This window comes from Nasonia vitripennis, chromosome 2 (assembly GCF_009193385.2).
Source record: "Nasonia vitripennis strain AsymCx chromosome 2, Nvit_psr_1.1, whole genome shotgun sequence".
In the NCBI taxonomy this organism is placed as follows: Eukaryota; Metazoa; Arthropoda; class Insecta; order Hymenoptera; family Pteromalidae; genus Nasonia; species Nasonia vitripennis.
Window position 1 is genome coordinate 5,969,074 of NC_045758.1, and position 20,400 is coordinate 5,989,473.

At 44.9% G+C, this 20,400-nt stretch overlaps 1 protein-coding gene across 4 annotated transcripts in view; it reads left to right on the plus strand.

Moving 5' to 3' along the window:
- Positions 1-20,400, plus strand: part of LOC100679097 — a 28,665-nt gene that overhangs the window by 1,703 nt on the left and 6,562 nt on the right. Inside the window, exon 1 of one of the 4 annotated variants that reach the window (XM_008211572.3) lies at positions 3,254-3,754. The exons of 1 other annotated variant lie outside the window; for it this stretch is intronic. Coding sequence is in view for 2 of the 3 variants with exons in the window: in XM_016981721.3 (XP_016837210.1) it covers positions 15,903-15,960 (58 nt within the window). In the remaining variant the exon portion in view is untranslated. Of the gene's footprint in view, positions 1-3,253; positions 3,755-7,922; positions 8,021-14,690; positions 15,961-20,400 lie in introns of those variants that run through there. 2 more of the 4 variants (XM_031923876.2, XM_016981721.3) reach the window with 2 other exon arrangements.

Below are 20,400 nucleotides of genomic sequence, written 5' to 3' on the forward strand. Positions count from 1 at the left end.
CCCAAATATCTCGAAGCCGAATTAAGAACACTGCGAATTCGTTTTTTCTCTCACGACAGCTTCTAAGCAGCCAAAAAACAATAATAATCGCGGTACAGTCGCACTAAAGTTTCGTCAATCACAGCCAACGCCAAACCGCAATCATCAAAATAAGGTTAATTCGCGACGTCGCGGCGGCTCTAGACAATCGAATCGTTTCGCAAGCCAATACACCCCGCGGCAAATCGCAACGTACATAACGTTAACAATAGAATTCACGCTCGGCAATCCCAGGGAAAAGTCGTTACAATTTCTCGTCGTGGGCTCACCTTTCAGATGCTCCACAACAGTAGCGAATCGGTCGCACTCTCTTGGACACACGGGCGAATTACGTCGTTAAAGTAGCGAATAGACGTATACACAAGCAAACTGTCCAGCGTCCGGTGGCACCGTGTTCTATAATAATATTCCCTTCGGCGAAGCAGCTTACGGTTGAATCATACGTCCCGAAGAGCAGCGCCCTGTAGTAAATGTCCTCTATACCTCTCGAGAGAAGCTGACTTACGGGGTATCTAGGGATTCTAAAATACCGTGACTATTTTAGTAGAGCCGGAGAGAGTGTGCGCGAGTGCGCGGCATAGTATTCTATAAGCAAATCGTTGAGCGAACATAAACCTCGAGAATAGGCGAACGCGAATCGAAATATATTCGCCGCGATTCGATTATTACGTGGGTGGCTCGCGTACGGAGATGAAATTTATCGGGTCTTTGCTTTGGGTGATGCTGAATTAAAAAGCATAAATGCTATATCCCAAAAACAAACGTGGAAGCGATAAACTATAAGTAAACGAGGCTAGTAAAGTCTCGCGCTTTACGCATCTCTTACAATGTAGAGAAGAAAATTGTTCCACATAGCGAATATAACTATGGTGTAGCATAGATACACGCAACGAGCTCGTACGTATACACACAGCAAAGAGAGCTACAAGACGCATGAGTTATTAAGAGCGCGTTATATATACGTACATGCATTCAAATACATGCAGTCCTAAGCTCTATTGACTCCCGTGTGTGTGTGTGTGTGTGGGTGTATTCTTATATTTTTATCGTTTTCTTATTTATGGAAAAGGGGTTGGAGCGATTATACCGCGGTAATTTCATTGATCTGACGGCGCGGATATGGTGGTAATCCACGTAATCGTTAATAGTAACGCGTTGCGAGAACTATAGCGCATATATAGGCTCATGCATCATGTATCGCTCTCGCGGCTGCGTATGTGGTACACAGTTTTATTTATATCGCGTATGACGAGTTACTACGTAAGAGGGTATTCAGCAATGTTTGCGCCGCTTTTTTTTCTTCTTCTTTCGTTCCTCCACTGCGCGATTCCGATTACTTTGGCGGCGACGTATATGACGTTGCGGCGAAGATGATAGCAGGCTTCGTGCTCCGTGAGGATTAACATCGGGAAATTGACGCAGGAAAACGCGATTATGAACTACCGAGATACGCTGGATTATCAATCTTGTACGTGTTTCGTCGGGGCCGTCGCATGAGATAATGTAATGCGTGGGTTTTGTAATTTGCCTTTCTTTAACTGAAGACATTTTTAGAAGGTCTCACACCCGTTTTTTTGTCAAGTAATTTTACACAATTATTTTTTTTGTAAGTAAGTTATACGCCTAGGCCAGTTTTTATCGTTTCGCGGATGCTATATATCTCGAGGAATCTTTTCAAGCTTTTTGTACGCCCCTATTAAAATGTTAATCGATCTCCATACTGTATTTTTAAAATAAACCACTGGAATATGATTGTGGATTTTTGAAAATTTTCCTACAATTGTGAATCAACGACGAGCATTATTAACGCGTATGTTAATTATGCGTCAAAGTCAGGTTCTGCATGTATCTTCGAAGATTAGCTATCAACGAACTGTGTCGTGTTGTTTAATATTATGCAGGTTTATTTTTGTCGCTTATCCTCTTTGCACGCGGGAAAAAACAATGTTGGTCACTAATAATTATGTAATATATTTGCATCCGAACAACCTATACACACATAGATTTTTGCATATTTGGTATCTCCCCGCAGTGTATGCCCAGTTTCGTATCACTTTACAGGACATACGAGACTAGTACAGTCTCGCGGAAAGAAGAAAAAAACCCATTAAAAAATTGGCCACCCTCTCGCCCGGCGAAAAGGTTAAGTAAATAGTGCCCGGGGAAGCCATACAAATTCAGAGATAATCAACGTGAAATTCCATTAGAAGCTGTTATCCTGAGCAAAGAGAGCAGAAGGAGAGCGGGAGCGGAATTCTGGCGGGCTTAAAAACTGAAATTGCGTTTGAATCTTAAATTAATGGGATTAAAAAAGTGTACGGCTCAGCCAATCGAACTTCCGAGTTGGTATAATTCCATAGTGTGGCGGTGGGCGTCGTTCCGTCGCTTGACGCTAAAATCCATATAGGCTATGGCAATTTTTTTTCTTACCAACTCGCGAGCCTTGATAAAGTAGGTCGAATTTCAAAATGCATATCATCGCTTTAATTCATACTTGTAGGCGCTATTTTTCACAGCATAAGCGCTCATTAGAAGATTCGAGATTTCGTCGCGTTTTCTATAAACACAAACCAAGTAGTTGGCAACATTCGAACTAACCCATCGTCGCAATTGCGATACAACGCCTGTGTATCAAGGTCCATTATTCCCGAAACTTTGAGAGCAGCGCGTAGTAGAAAATACACGACCAGCTCCAAGCCGCAGAGAGGCAGTCCATAAATCCTCCCTCCACATACAGCCGCATATCTATTTCAGAAGCCCTCCATGAAAACTTGATAACCCGTTAAGCGCTGCTGTGCAGCAGCTAAAAAACACTGCAATTTTAAATCGAAGCAAAGCCGTGACGCGGTGCAACAACCCCGAGTCGAGTCGAGTCGAGTCGGTTAGCTATACACAGCGAGCCTGTATATGCAAAGCAGCAGCAGCCGCTATCAGAGTCCAATATCCCCGCGAGCGCGCGAGTCAGACCTGCTCTACGTCAGCGCCGCTGGGATACTTCCTCCGCGTCTCTCGTGCACAGGGCTTTAGAACCAGCGCGTCGAGAGTCAACGGCGTCGCGAGTACATACTACTATGGAGACTCTATAGAACGAGTGGGCGCTACACGTATAGCAAACCAGGCAAGCGAGCGAGACAGAGAGTAAGAGAAGAGAAAGAAGCACAAGCGAGCGTCCAATCAGCTTCGGAGGCGAGCGCGCCGCGCGCAGCCGACAGCGAGCCTCAGTCGCGCGTAGTCCGCCGTCGGAGGAGCCGCGCGGAGCGCGTTTCTTTCTGCACTTGTTTCACGCTCACGCAACTTGCTCTCTCAAATCGAGTGTGTATAGTCGCACTTTTCTATACTTACACACAGACACGGGCGTGCGAGTGCGACGTCGGCGCCTTTCCTATTCTCACGGGCGGCCTACACTTGTTGCGAGCGCCGGTCTCTCTCCCATACTCGCTCTGTGCGTGTGTGATAACGTGTTGCTTGGAAACCGGCAGAGAAAGAGAGAGAGAGAGAGAGAGAGAGAAAGATAACGCGGAGATAAGGCGAGCGAGCGAAAACAGAGTGCCGGTTAGTCTGTTTTGAGCGAGCCGAGTGTGACAGTATAAAGAGCGCAGGAGGAGCCGGAGTTTTCATTCCGCAAAGTGTCCAGCGGTGCTAGGAGTATACAGAAGAAGAGAGAAAAGGAAATCCGAGTCATCGATACGCTCGCCGAGCGCTGCACCATCATCAGGTGAGTTTTTCACTCGAACTCGAGAATTTTTCACAGTGAGCGCGAACGAGGAAGAAAGCGGCGCGTCGATAAAAAGAGAAAGAAAGTAGAGAGTTATAGAGCGAATAGTGTCTGGTAGTTGGCTACATCGGTGACGAAAGCGGCCGATTAATGAGAGCGCGGTTCAAGTGGCTGCTTTTTTCTCTCTACAGACGCCGGCTGGCTGACTGCTGCACTGTCGTCGCGTGGTTGAGAAATTTTTCTCGTCTAAGGCTGTCCCGCGCGTTATTTCTCGCGCTTAACGGGGTCTCTCTCGCGAAGGCGAAGCCGCGATTGTTTTATAAAGGAGCAAATAAGTGGATTCTGCTGCTGCAGTTCCGCGTCCGGTACGATGTTTCTCATTATTATAATGGTCTTGAAAGTGCTGGGAACAAAAGTATTGGGTAATCTACGAGTGCTGTTTATTACCGGTAGAACTTGGACAAACAACTTTTTTAAAACAATATCTTCAAGTATACGAGCGTGTAATACACGGTGTGTAATCGGTAGTCGGTGTAGGAGTTTGAAATGCAGATTTTCATCGCTGAATAATAGGTGCGCGGATCCGTCAGATCAGGAAAACGTTATAGGTGTAACACGATCCGGCGTCGATAAATGCCGAACGTCTTCGACGAGCTTGTAATGAACCTGGCTCGTGGGCTTAACGAGACACAGGATACCGCGAAAGAAATAGCTATCAAAATATTTGCATTATCTCTCCGATTCGTTCAGCATCTGCTGTAACTTATGCGATAAGGGAGAAAATCACTGGTTTACACTCCGAGATAAAAATACTCTTCCTGTATTAACTAATTCCTTTCCACGTCTTCATTCACGCCGATGAAAGTGGCCTACAAATACTCCACTATTCCATTCATTACAGCGCGCGCGAGCGAGTTTCAAGAACTTTCACCCAAAAATACCACCTTCCACGAGCGTGCAATTATGTCATCCCGCGCGAATAGACGACTACACAATTACTCACACACGCAGTGATTTCCAGGCCGATCATCCTTTATTTTCACCCGCACGCCTACGACGCTATCAAACGCTTACGCGTAAGAAATTACCCGTGACGCGTCTCTCTCTCTCTCTCTCTCTATAAAAAAAAGGAGGAAGGTCCGCTGCAGCGTTATGACATCGGGGCGACCGCCTAAAAATACGCTCAAAAGTCCGTGGGACTTTATTTGTTTTTTCTCCCTCTTTCTCTTCCACGCCCGAAGATTGAATTCCTCGCGGGGTCGTAAACAAAGAGCAGCGCGCGAGCTATATAGCGTAAACTTCCGAACACACCTTCGCATATTAACGAGCCTTAGTTTATCCTCCCAGCGCGGATAATTGCCCGGGAATCGGAAGCAATGCACCGCATCTGGTTTTCCTTCTCGTCTCACTCTCGTGATGCAGCTTTATACGCCGCTCTTTTTTCCGCTAGCGCTGCGCTTTTTCCTCTCTTCGATCGCACGTGCGCGCTAGTTGCCTTTGTTTTTTGCTTTGTTGATGGTAATTCTCTGGAAGAAAGGGAAAAAAAGAGTAATGCGCTGCTCGCGCACCGATATTCTTATGCAACGACCTGGATAAAACGAGAGCGCGTATTATATGGCTGTTCGGGAATCGTTCGTTTGCTGTACAGTATTTTCTTTTTCTTCAGCGTGTGTGGAGACGAGTAAACTCTATAGTACACGCTAATTTGCATACGACTGCAGGTGTTTTCTGGCTATGCTAATTCGGAGTATAGACGTGTATTTTGTTTATTTTTTTTTCTTCACGCACAGCGGATTATAAATAACCTATCGAAGCTATTAAATCGTGATTTTATACTGGAAGACCGTCTTGCGGCTATTAGTATATAGTAGACGCAGCGCGCGGCTTGACGATTTATGGAAAATTTTACGAATAATTATACCAACGAGCCACTGAATTTACATCTTTCGAAATGTTTAACGGTATTGTGTATATACGAACGCTTTTATCTTCGCTTGTGAATATTGCATGCGCGCGGGATTTTAGTTATTCGAAGGCTGCAAAGTACATACCCACGCGCAATGTAAACAAATTGCGTGTTTGGATGAATGGACACGGCTGGAAAGAGAAAAAAAAGGTAGCGCATTTACTTAATTATCAGGCCGTTGCGCTGCTTTTTACGCACGAGCGACATGTATAGAGCAGAAGTCATGCGTCGACTGAATTTTCTTCTGTACAGCTACGTCACGTGCTACGTGTAAAATAAAGCTGTTTACAGATTTCACTGATGGCTTGATGTATTTATTGAGCGGATGAATAATGGACGCTGGAAATATGCAATCTAAGCCCATGGGTAATCAGTTTACGGTGCAGTTGTTGCATTAAAGATTCAGGGAATGAGATTGATCGACGCTATTCTCTAATCGGATTTCAGCTCGAATCCGGACTCTCAAATAGTTATCGTAACATCCAAACACCGCCTGAAACCGTAAAGTCCGCGATGCGCGTATAAGCACTCGAGCTCAACCTTCCACAGCCGTTAACTCGCACATCGTAAACTTTCGACGCGAGAGGCCTACCTCTACGCACTATACGCGCCTTTCATCGTCATTTGTAGAAGGTCAGGCTCTGTCGTCGCGATTGAATCACGAGGATAGAATCTTACGTTTTCATTGATCTCATGCAAAGTAAACACGAGCTGCAGAAGCCTCTAGAAACCGTCGGTAAAGAGCGTCGCAGGAATTTGCATTTTTGTTCTTTTTTTGCTACCGGGTTCGCGTTTTATTGCGTGCCCGCTTATCAGATCGTAAACGCGTATAATCGCCAATATTTTCGAGGAAATTTAAATGTCACCAGCTTTTTCACGCTAATCTACGGCGAATTCTGGTGGTATTGAATTTTATTGCGCGTTAAAGTAAACACCGATGATAATTGTACCAGCTTTGAGGTTCTCATTTGTATTAAATGTGAGGATTAACCTGTCACATATTGAGCTGTACGCGCGAAAAGTACGGGGAATTTCGGTCAATAAGCATGATTCAATTCTAGAAGTTTCCCAATGTTCATGCTAATAACAAACAAATAACTCGAGATTAAGCTATACGTGATTCATTAAGCGACGTTTGTTTACATATCTATTAACCGATACGGATATAATTAGTCGAAGAAACGGAAAGGTGTAGTATACCACCATCGATGCGAACGCACGGGTTTTTCCGGAAATTCGAAAATCTCTCTCGCTAATCGTATTGTTTTGAATCGTGTACGTCAGATCCTCTACCCTCTACCCTAATGAAAGTAGCGTATAACATATTTATAACCCCGCGGCGGTCGATCTCGAATCAACAAGTTTACTCCTTCCATACATTCCCTTGGCTTCATCAGTGGAAAAGGGACCGCGCGCCTTATCACGGCAATTGCATCTATACGAGACTCGCACACTTTGCGTCACCAACAAACACGACTCTCGCAAGGTCGGAGAGCAATTTGAATTTTGTACGCAAGTTTTGAATAATCAAACCTCCCTCTCGGCTTTTAATCATATTAGGAGTATTGAAAATTTATGAAGCGCGAGTTATGCCATCCATCGTTGCACTTTTTTAGTCCGATAATCGAACAACGGGATGACGATAACAAAAAAAGAGGGATGGAGAGGGAACTGCCTGACGTCCGGTGTTGGTGTTGAAAATGGCGGGGAAACTTTTTTATCGCCTCTATTATCAACAATGTAAAATATATCGCGCTCTCGATAAGGATGCGCGAGACGAGTTTGCTTTCGGTATAGCCTCCCGAACGTTCGCTGCGCGCGCAGCGATCGTGACTGATAAAATTATTTATCGATCGACGATCGAGCCGCCTCATATACGCTCGGCGCCTACACACTCAGAGAACGAGAGAGAGAGAGAGAGAGAGAGAGAGAGAGAGAGAGAGAGAGAGAGAGAGAGAGAGAGAGCGAGAGAGAGAGAGAGAGAGACACGCGTCTGCAATCGCCGAATAAATAATGAGCCTATACCTGTCAGTCTTGCGGAGCTATATTTGCGCACAGCACATCTCTCTTTTTCGCGAGACTTTTTCGTGTATACGTATGCGTAAATTCGTAATGCGAGCGCCTGGGGCGACCTCTGATTTATCATCGAAAAAAGATAAGCGCGCTCTACGCCGCGCGTTCGGTACACTCGAAGCGTAGTGATTCGAGAAGCAGACGCCAGGTGACACCTTATCTTATTCGTGAGAGCGCGCGCGCAGGCAAACACTCTGAGATGCGGAACATCACAGCTCCTCGCGGTGGTACGTATTTTTCATATACATGATACTCTGCATTATACATATACCTATATAGGGGTAGGATAGAGAGGAGCGAGGTTGTTCGAGGGAATCGATGGCTCTCGATTAATAATCAATCGCGAGAGGATCGGAATTTCATCCCGGGCTGACTGTACGCGAGAGTGGCTTTTCTGCGTTGTAATTTATTCTCTGCTCTGCTTTTCTTTCTCTCTCTCTCTCTCTCTCTCTCTCTCTCTCTCTCTCTCTCTCTCTCTCTCTCTCTCTCTCTCTGGCTGTGCGAGGCTAGTTCGGTCGATCACCTTGTCGCGTCTAGCCCGCTCGCTTGCCGTACGTGAATATTGCAAAATGAGACGCTATTTTAAGAGTCGGATGTACAAAATGCTCTGATTTCGCATACGCGCGATCTCTCTTGGGTTTGTGTATTCATACTTGAATATTTTATCGATTCGACCCTCGGCTCTTTCAGCGGGAAGATTCGCGAAAAAATATCCTCCTAATGGGTTTTCTTTAGCCGTCTTTTCTCGGCCATATCCTTGGAAATCTTTTGCGTTATTCGCGCATATAAAATATTCCGCAACGCGCGCTGTTTGGACAGTTGTCGCATTAAACTTTTTACGCTGGAAAAATTTGAGCGCCTCGATTGATGCGCGAATTCAAAATGCGAGTCGTAAGTATAACTTTCTGTCACGTATACGTCATAACGCTGATTCATCGAACACATCCGTCGAGTTCAAATATTTTTCGAAATTTAAGCGCCGAATTCGAGTCGCGGCTGTACGATGAATGCGATTTCAAATAAATTCTCCACGCAGAAACGACACCTGTCGACACTCCCCAAAACGAGTATTCTCGCAAATTCCTTATCTCCGACCGAAAATCACGCAAATCCATCGCCAATCGAACAGTTTACTCTGGCTGAGTGGGCGGTTTATTCAGCCCTTCGTTTTTCCCCCTGTCGAGCCCGCACCAGTAGGTCGATGCTATCTTGAATTCCAGTGTATACGAGTGCTTCCGTAACTGTATCGCAATCCGGCATTTTCATCGATAATTCCCCCCGCGAGTTCGCTCGTCTCTCACGCAGTAGGTCAGCAGTCGGTGCGTGTCGCACGCTCGTTTCTAATGGCGAAAAAAAAACGAACGAACGAACGGTGCGGCCTGTGTCGCTCCCTGGTGAAACATAGCGATTCGTGTGCAAACGCGCAGAGTCGATTCTGTGTAATGTGGGCTTATATCGAGAGGATAAAAAGTCCATAGCTCATACGAAAATAGTCTAGCGAGAGGTTGATGTGTAGGCAGCTTCTTTTTATAGCGACGTTTTCTTTTTTGTCAATCTGAGCTAGCTTATCGCTTTGCTTCCGTTTTTAATTGAGTTATCTGCGCGCAAAGCGTAGGAGGACGTTGTTGTGTGAAAAAAGGCTTCGTATGCGAGAAAATTGAAGGAAACAAAGGTAGCGACAACGTACGTCTTTTTAAAGTTTTTGATAAAAGTCTGTACGTAAAAATCAAAAATGGCTATCTTTTCATCGTTATCTGTGCAGCGAGACAAACATTTTCAATAAAAAATATTATTGTTCTTTGCAAATATTGATCGTTAATCTATTTCAAATCACGTAATAACCGTCGTAACTCATAGGAATTTTTTCAACGCGGTAAATTAAATACGTCAACAAAAGTCAATACGGATATCTTATTTATTAGTTTAATTAGCACGTCAGTGCTAGCGCCGCTTGCAAAATGTATCTTGTTGACTTTTGCTTCGAGTATAGAGAACAGAATATTCAGTTCACCTTCTGTGCAGAAAATGCGAAAAGCTTCTCGTGCAATCGGCATCATATGCGGGTGACATGTTTCAGCTTTCAACTCTCGTAATAGACAATTAAGCAACAATAAGGTCTTACGTCAATGCGCTTATTTAAATGAGACGTGAAATCTCTCGAAACGAAAATCAAGTTTAGAAGCTCTGGGAAAGACTTTGAAGAAAAGTATAGCTCATGTAAAATACAACGTTTTCTTTTTCGAGCGCAATTCTTTTGTACACTAATAACTGACGTATTTTATTTCAATGAAAAATTCGTGCGCGCAATGAAAATCGATAAAAACATGACTCGTGGTTTTCCGGCGCACGTTTATTCCATTTTAAAATTAAACACCAGCTCTCGTTGCATCATTTATTAGCGACATGGCGCCGTCCAGATAAAGAAAAACCGTATTTTTTTTTCAATACAAATTCGAGATAAAGCGCGCAAGCATAAACAGAGAAAAATAATCAACTTTCCGATCTAAAGTCAAGCTCGAGCACGCGGAATCCTTAAACGCGAAGCGTCATGTTAAGCCGACTGCGACTCTCGGCCGACGGAAAAAACTTTCAAAATTTTTCCCGCGCTCAAGGCCCCGCGTGTGTGCGTTCTCCGTAATCGAGAACCGCACACGCTCAGGTAAACGCAGCGACGAAGCTCGTCTCCTACTCGATAGGACTCTCCTAAGAGTACCACGCACGTATATAGTTGTCAGTAGCGCGAATCCAGGTGAAGGTTAAACGCGCGTGTGTAACGGACTGCCGCTGCAGCCGCGCGCACGATGTAACAGTACCCGTGTCTTTGACGTAAGACTGAAAACGGTCTCTTGAACCTGTACAAAAACGAGAGATACGTAGAAGAGCACTTTTTCTCTCGTGGGAAAGTTTTTCGTATCGGATCCTCGCTCCGCTGGAAAATTAGAAGGAGCCGTCTTTGCGAAACGCTGCGCTTTCATTCCTATGAGTTTTACGGCTCATTGTATTGGGTAGCTCTTTTTTCTTATTCTCGCTCCGTTGCGCAACCGCGTCGTCGCCGATAATTAAATTACGCAGCACGGAGAAATGGGCAGATACGCTAATTTTCCGTTCCGCGCGGTGTTCACCTCCTCGCAGGATTTGCATGTACAGCTAAGAGTGTTATGGTATAAGCAGAGGTTAATCGTCGCAGCCGATGATAAAACTACGAAACTCCCGATTAGATTGCAGTATAGAATAAAACGGCCAACTGCGCACTCCCGCGCCTTAACCGATAATTTTTTCTTTTTTTCGTCATCCGATAGATACATTCTTCGAAGCGCTTTGCCGGACAAGAGCCTCTCGCGTTCGAGCTTATCGTGCATATATTCGGAGAGTAATAATTTCATGAAAGAAGTACACACACGAGGCCCACACGATAAGTCTCGGGGGTGCACTTGTCGTCGACTTGCGAGCCGAGGTAAAGATCCGCGCAATAAAAAGCGTCGTCGCGGTGGCGCGGATTTTATTGAGAAAAATTTAATACGCAAATGATGACGAGACGTGAAACCGTCGCGCAGAAGATTATTGTATTACTCCGATATAACGTTTTTACGACCGAAAGAGAGAGGGTGGGGGGAAATATCCGCGCGTGCGTGAATTATAAATGCCGACGACGACGGAAAGGATTTTGTGGATCGTTTAAAACGATTCGTCGTAGTTTTGCAGGGAAAGCTGGAACTGCGAGTGATTCTTTCGAACGACGGCTTCCGTGAAAAAGAATTGGGTGGTGTTCTTGAAATTCTTATACGATTTAAACGAGCGCGAGTTTCTTTCTCTTCGAGAGAAACCGCGCAAGATTCGCTCGGTCATGCGCCATAATATGCAATCCCACTTTTTCCCTCTCCCTCTCCCTCTCTCTCTCTCTCTCTCTCTCTCTCTCTCTCTCTCTCTCTCTCGCGCGCGCGCGCGCCCTCCGCTTCATATACTACTAAAAATAAAATATAGCCGATCAGATCGATTCCAATTCAGCGAAGATTTTCAGTCATTCATATTCATGCGCTATACTCCAGCGTATAGAATGAATAGCCTACTACGACGTATAAGCGGAGGAGGAAGGCATATAAAGAGCACTTACTCGGCTCGCGCGCTGCACTAATTAGTGCGTTTACCTCGCGCGGAAAAATGCGAAAAAGTCCCCTACTTCTCCGAAGGCAATCTAAAGCAAGTTTCATCTTTCATCCTCGCGATAGTCTTCGTTATACACCATGTGCGAGCAAAGTAATAGTAATTAAATTTTTTCCTCTCGCGCGTCCACGTTCCACATACACACAGAAGCAATAAAGAAGCTCATCCAATCAAGCGAGCTCGCGCTACTGGGCATTTTCTGGGCTTACATTCGCAAATGAAGATCCGTCTCTCCGTGAGCGAGCGAGCCTTTAAAACGAAGCGAAAATAAGACGTTTTCGCACGAGCGCTGCAGCTCTCGAACTGTAAATGAAATTGAAACGAATAGTATATACGGTATCCGCTTTCGAATCCTCCCGGCGCTTGAATTATTTAGAGCCGCCTCGCTTGTAACTCGCGCGCGCGAGCCGCCGTTCTTTTGCATTAAACATGAATCCGCTCGCTTTATTTTCGTAATTGATGCTGAATGAAACGATCCGATTCTTTCGGGGGAAGAATGCGTTGAGTGTGTCGTATACGATAACGACGTTTCCTCTCTTGAATCACCGTGTTTCGCTCGTCAATGTCACGTAGCCGGTGTGTATAATCCGCGTGTTTTCGCCGGAGCGCCGTCAATATTTGGCTGATTATACCCGAAAACAAAGACGGCGAGAGTCGTGTACGCTGTGTGTGTGTGTGTGTGTGTGTGTGTCATTAGGTATTCACGGTGTCGTCCCTCTGTTCCGTTGTCTGCCTGGAACTCGACGGCGAGACTTTGCACGAGATCTTTCGGGGACGTGTGTTATGTGTTCCGAACACAAAGAGCAACAAAGATCGTCGCTTCTTGTATCGTGAAGATTTCGTAACGATTCCAGCCTTTCATTGACACCTCGTATAATTGTACGGATGATTCTAAAAAAAGCTTTACCACACGCCGAGAAATGGCCAGTATTATACAACAGCTCGATGATTTTGCGTCATTGTTCGCAATGACTCACGGGAACTCGGCTTCTTTTTTTTTCTCACACTCGAAAATAAAAAACGCTTCCCCGACTGTAGCTGCATATAAGCAGCTCGTGAAGTGATAACGCATTATCGGGATCGGGTTTCTCTTAAGGGAGCCACAAAGACGACGATGTCAGCATAAATGTGTTCGCACGTACAGACTTCCTGTCTAATCGCGTCTACTTATACCCTTTCACTCCTTTGAAATCTTATCAACGACTGCAGCGGGAAAAACCGCTTTTTTCTCCCACGAGCTAACCTTATCATCGCCCTATGCAAGATTCAATTTCAAGCGAAAAAAGCAGCGGATCCCGGAATAAAATTTTCAAGACTCGACCGCGCGCAGACTATTTACGTGAGCGGCGGCGGCGCCAAGACGCGCGCGAATATTCTTATATTGATCCAGGTGAGAGAGAGAGAGCCGCTCGCGTACCCGCGGAAAAGTACGGGAAAAAGCATCGCTGCGCCGTACCTACACTCCCCCGCGCACTAACCGTCTGGGAATTACAACACTGCGCGCTGCATACAGTAGCACGCAACACACGGAGTAAGGCAAAAAAGGGCAACAATAGACAGCAGTAGTGCGGTCAGAATATTTTTTTCTCCCTTCTACAGCAGCCACTCACCCCGCGAGTCTGCAGGTCTACGAACTGCGCATGTATAGCCTCGAGGACGTTTCACGAGAGGACGTAGTTGTGCTGTGCACGCAGAGACCGGATTTCACGTCCCCAATGCACGAGTGATCTTGACATACGGCTCCCGCGCGCGGATTAGGAAATCTTTGTTAATTGCGAGTACAGCGCGCAGCTGGAAAACGTCGATTTTTTTCTTTCGCTCGGATTTTCCTCAGGCGGAGTCAATGATCCCCCCCCCCCCACCCCCCGGTATGCGCGACGAAGTTTTACAGCCGTACGGATGAAGCTCTCCTCGCGCGCGGTCTTAATATAGCGCGAGAGTCGTAAAACGCCGATGATAATGACGGCGATAAGCGCTAAGACTTTTGTTTTTGGCGTATCGGAGATTCCGGTAAAAAGTGTATAAATAATCGTATATGGTGTATTATGACGGTGCGGAGATTTTACGGTGAGATACGGAGTGTGCGTGAGCGATACGAGATCGAGTCGATTATTGCTTTCTCAATCGTTGGAGTTTAATGGACTGTCTTAATTCATTAACGATGAAACGCGGATATTTTTTCCGCAATTTTATTTATTTTGCCAACTGCGCGACACAAATATGTGTGTTTTGTAATAACGCAAGGCGCCGCTAATCGAAGGCCGTGTACACTGTTAAACGACAATAAAATTTGAATAATTCACGCAGTCGAGTGCAAGCGGACTTGACACGGATCCTTCGCCAGCTCGTTATAATCGTGCAATACACCTTTTATAAACAATAAGATAGCACTCTCGGTTACGCACGATTGCGCCACACAGCGCTGTTGACGATTCCGTGGGTCGGTTTTTCGAGCGTTAACGTTAACCCGGCAAATTGGGTTAACATAGTTGATTATCGGCTCGAATTATCGGACATATTGCGTTGACCATCGCTACACAGGAATGTGCGCGCATTGTCCCGCGGTGACGAAATTAGTACCGGCGCAACACCGGTATATAGCTAACGAGTTTACGTTTCGAGTTTGCAAAATTTTCTGATTTCCGAGAGAGGGAAACACGAGTCGAGCTGTATTAATTTTCCGTCGCGTGCACTACGCTGGCACACATTTTCGCGAGAGCGACCGGCGGTACGATTATGAGCGTTGAATTAATAAACCCTCGTTTATTTGCCGGTGTGGCATCGATCGATTCCTATCTGGAAAGTTGTGTCCCTCCCCGAGCGCACTTTCTCGTTGCATAAATTATCGCATCGCGCTTTTCGTCGAAACAGTCATCATCGAGCTTGGAAAAATACAAATCACCGATTCATCGGGCGGTGCTGCACAAGCCGAGCTATTCATCCGCGCATCGATAGATTGTATACCGAGAATCGCCCTTATTGACATCGACCGATGACTTTCCGATTTATTTTGATTTTCGACTATACGCGTAGTAAACACATTTTGAGACGATCAAGCAAGCCGTCGTCGTCGAGAATCAAATATAGCTCGCAAAGCGCCGAGAAAAATCGAACAACGCGCAGAAGCTATATAGTGCGAGCTAGCGCCGGGAGATATAAATCTAAATAGACGAGCGGCGCTCGAGATCGTGATTCATGGTGGCCTCGCTCGCGCATCAGCAGACGTATAGTCGCGCGCGGGCGCGGCTGCGATGGTAACCTATCGAACGCAGATAAAGCGCTCGATCGGTCTCGCGATAAAAAGCGTATCGAAAGAGAGTATATCCATACAGCCGCACGAAATCCGACTCGTATACTGAAATTACCGTATTACTAGCGAATTCATCAGCGCAGCTTCGTCGTACGGCGTGTGTGAGTGTGTGTGTGTGTGTGTATACTTAATATTTGATTCGGCGTAGTGTGGCAAGCAGAGACATCAGGTGTATAGGTGGGATGTCTCTGTGTGCACAGAGAGCGACTATACTGTGTTCTTCCCCTTCGCGCCGCGCGCCGCACGCGGGTTTATCGTTCGAGGGAGGGGCGACGCGCCGTATTAAAGAAGTGAAGCTGCCGGTCTGCCCCCACAGACTTACCTCAAATTCCTTCATAATCAGTGCATCCCGTATAGGGGCAGCCGGACTCTCTCTCTCCTTTTCACTTTTGTTCCGCAACTACTTGCTTCTCTTTGTTTTATTATAAAGTACTATCATCGCGATGTCGCTCCGTATCAACTGCAAAGTCAACTCCAAACGTAGTCTGTACAAGTTCAGAAACAAGAACTCGGCATGAAGCCTTTGACACGTGTCGAGGAAGTTTACGTTTCGGTCTATATATTTATATCTCTCTTAGTTAATAATTGAGGAGAGCCTCTTGCGCATACAATTTTCTCGTGTCCGACACTTACGTGCGATGAACAACACGACCAGCAGCCCGCCGCCGACTTATCTTGTCTTTGGAGAAATACCAGGTATTTATTTCTGAAAAGTTGGCCCTTCGTACCTTTTTTTAGATCGATCGAGGAATCGATTCTCGGCAAAGAAAAAAACTTTTTATTTTTCTAAAGTCTTATCTGTATCGCGAGCAAACGTTTTATAAGGATAATCTCAACGTAGGTGGTATTTTTCAGCAAACGACAAAATAATTATTACGCGTCTCAGGAAATCGATCGATCATGAAATCCCATTGCAAATAAATACTTTTTCCTCTCTAGAGCGCGTCTGTAAGCGTCACGCAGTCAGGCCCGAAGCCATTTAATTTACAATCGAACGGGTTACAAGTGTACGGGGTTCAAGACGGTAAACAGCGATACAAAGCTTTTCACGATGATACGACTTTTTGTTCGCTTCAAGCTGCGCATGATTTTCCGTCATCGATAACATCTCGTGTACGCTTATGTGTATGTATACCTGCGTCACGTGAACGAAACTCACTTATCAGTTTCTCAGATCAAGAGTATACTCAAAAGAGCATCGCTGTAGAACAAAAAGCCCTTCATCGGTGTCGAACGCATCTTTTAATAGCTTCTCCTGGGAACGGAATGCGTGGCGCGAAAAATCTGCATCGCAGTCTCTCGGTCTTATCACCGGAGCTGCGTCTCTCGTCGTTTTATATCACTTTGGAGTCTCGTGTCACCTCAGCCGCCGGACGTGCAGCACTTGTTATTCTTACGTGTTGAAAACGTGCAAAGTGATAACCGCTTGTGCCACCGCACACTCGCAGACGCTTTATCATTCCGCTGCGTATCAACGTTGTTAACTTTTCTAATTTTGAGGCTTGGGGCTCGCCTCTCTTTCTCTCTTTCTTTCTCGTGCCTCGAATTTTTCCACTTTGTTTCTTCTCGCGCAAATATTTGAATATACTCCGTCGCTCTATATACACGCCGAACGTTATAATAACGATTTTCGTGCGAGAGGCAGGCGTGTCGCGCACGTGAAATCGAGAGTGCATTTTCCTCGTTTCTTCCCTCGCGGGAAATTGTGTCGCCTTTAATAATTCAACGTCGACGGCATTCGAAGTATATTTGAAAAATCTATTAGTTCTTCTGGAGAAACGAAACTTTTGTCGTGTAGGTAGATCGCGAAAATTAATAACAAAGGAAACTATACACGGAAATTCGAGCTTTCTCTTACTTTTCCTCTTCAATTTCCCGATTTCGGTCGCATCGCGCGGAGTAAAAGCTCGTGTAATTAGACTCGGTGTATGAGGAATCCCGAAGGAATCTCCCGCGCACTCAAGACCTAATTAACGCTTAAATTCCAATCCCACGGTTCATCTTTCTAACAACGAAGTATAATTCACAATGAACGTATACGCAGTGCGTGCGCACCGAGAACACTTAATATTTAATACAGAGATTTTTCTCCTCGATCACGTGCGCGCGCAAATCCGAACGGCTCACACTATACGCCTCCTCCTGCTGCAAAAGATTTGCAGACGGTAAACACACGCATCGCAGCGTCCTTGGGCATCTATACCGCCGACGAGCTACGTATACACTCTACTGCGTCCCTGTACGCGACGTTTCGAAATTACAATTAATTTTGCGTGCGTGATAGCGCGTGAAGCTCGTGTAAGCGAGCGACTCTTTTGTACATGCGTGCGCGCTCGTATTATAATGTTTGTCCGCTCTGTATGGCGGAGAACAGTCGAAATTTATTTTCTCATGACGGCGTGTTCCTTTGGGTTTATGAAATTTCGCGTGTAATTAATTTTTGGTCGACGTTTATGATTACAGAGAGAAGGCGCGTTTTAATTGCTCTTTTATTGTTGATTTATGAGAGGTGTAGCTCGCTGGTATACTCGTCAAATCGTGGAAACGGATATAAATTAATTGAATCGACGTAGTACGTACGTAGAAAGTATCGATGGACTGACGTCAGTTTCAATTAAAAAAAACCCTCCCCAGCGTTCGATGTTTTAACAGACGTATTGTTGGGAAAACAGAGACTGATGAAAGCAATTACAAGTAGGTAGAGCCACACAGTGTAGTGCGTTGCGCATATACGGCCGTAATTGCTGTATTTTTTTCTTCATTTGCGTCTCTTAATTACTGATAAAGCGTCTCACGAGACACCGAAGGCGTGATCAGCCATACATCATCGATTACTCGTCGTGCTCGCTTATCAAGTTTTGTTATGCTGTATGTTGTCCACTGGCGTAGAATAGACATGTACACGCATACACACTTGTTTAGAAACGTAGGTGCGGGTGGTGAAAAACACGAATTAGTTAATCAAATTTTCGGCTAATATTTGCTCCGCCCGACGATTTCGACAAATTATGGAAAGTCGACCTACTGGATTTGCATCTGGTTTATGGTACAACGCTTTTGTAAGAATACATCTCACATGTAAATCCACAGCGAAACAAATTCACAATGTCAGCTGATCCAATAGTAAATTTCAAGGAAAAACATTTTCTAATTCGAATCATGCCAACGCACGAAGCGATGACTGACTAATTTATAGCTTCGTTTTTGAAGGCAATTTAAATAATCGATTAAGCTAAATATTCCTTCGCCTCCGCATAACTTTGATGAATAATACCTTCAACTACATCAAATCCTCGATGCAGATTGAACCAGTTGCGAACCAGTTGGACTAATTTTTTAGCTATAATCGTTGACAAGAAATTCCACACCACGACTACACAACCAAGCATCATTTGTTTATACTGCATTGTTAATATTTCTAGATAATTTCTTTAAAACTAACGGCTCGTGTTTTCACCTTCTGGAGAAACACTGTCATATTTTTATTAAAAATAATTGTTAATGATTATTCATCAATCCACTGAAAATACGCGAATATAAATCAAATACTCAATTTAAGCCTTTGTTTTTACACGAAATGCATTATCAAAACGAAAGGGTATAAATACCGCGTTTTTTATCGATGATATTTTTAGTCTCGTCAAGCGCCATTTATATTTATCGTCGGCAATATATTCGACAAACGGTGAAAATAAAAGTCAGCACAACAGCGCAAAAATCAATGTCGTCATTGCGCAATAGTCCAAGCTCATGCAACATTAAATAATGCACTGCCTCTCACTCTCCTTCGTCCGCCTTTTGTAGTTCTTCGCGCCTCGTCCTAATTATCCGACGTAACGCGTCTTTGCCAATATCAACTCGGTGAGGGCCGGCGACGGCGTCTCGCTTTTACAGCCACATGCAAAATAAAATAATCAGAGAGTCGAAGTCACGACGGCGACGCAACAGGAGGTGTGTCTAACAACTCGTAAAGTCTGATATTCTTCAGGGACGCTTTATTCGTCCTGGAATAGGATGAGCGCGCGCGCACACGGCTTGGGAAGCTCCCATTGTTTGGACGAGCCGAGCGATGACCTACTTCGAACACGCGGTGCTGTATACACGAGCTCTTTTGACGATTTCCGCGAGCACGAGAGATAGAAAGGCCTGTCAGAGACGACCTCCCGCTGATGACGAGACGTCGTCGTTGTCGGGACGATTTGATTTATTGGACACACACGAGTGTAGGGAAAGGAAATTTCGTAGGGTAATTTTAACTCTGATGACACGTTGATTCCACGGGTTCTTTTTTCGGAACGATTCCGGCCTGATAAGAATTAGTGCAGCATCATGGGTCACTCGACGATTCGGGAGATTGCAATTAGGACAGCTGGAGGGCTTTTCGAAAAGGCTTGATTCGCTCGATGTGTTATACAGCTCGTGCGTGTGCGCGTCACATGATTTATCGACCACTTTAATTTCGCTCGGGCTTCATTCGAACTCGTTAGAGAAATAATAAAATATTTTTCATGTATACTGATAAGAGAGCGTAAGCTGACGTTCTTTTGTTTTGTCGTCGAAAGGAATACGATTTCAGAGAAAATTTTCCAGACTACTTTTAAGCCTACACTTAGACGACGTTTCAACGAAATCAAAATTGTGTAATCTTTTGGACACTTGCGTGAAATACGATCGAATATTATATATCACGCAATAGAGATTACGCGCGTCGAATATATATATATACTCTTATCGCATACTATATCTCAAAATTCACAATCTTTGATATCTATAAGTCGAGAATTTCACAGGAAACGCTTGAATCGGTAAACGTATAATCGAAAGAAGACTTCTATTTCTAAAAACCTACGAAAGTAGCATCACATTTGAGATTCAAAACTGTACTCGTTAATAACGTCGTTAAACTCTGTGTACATACACCGAACGCCAAGTGCTGATACGTATACGACTCAATAAAAATTATATCGCATTCGGTCGTAGTCAAACACGACATCACTGTCGCTTTACGAGCGTCTCTGAACGAGGAAATTAAAGACGGCGCGCGTATTTGATTTTAATTTTGTTGGTATAATTACTCGGATTAAAACACGCGCGACTAAATTAAATCTCCTTAACGTCACGCAGCTCGAGATCGAT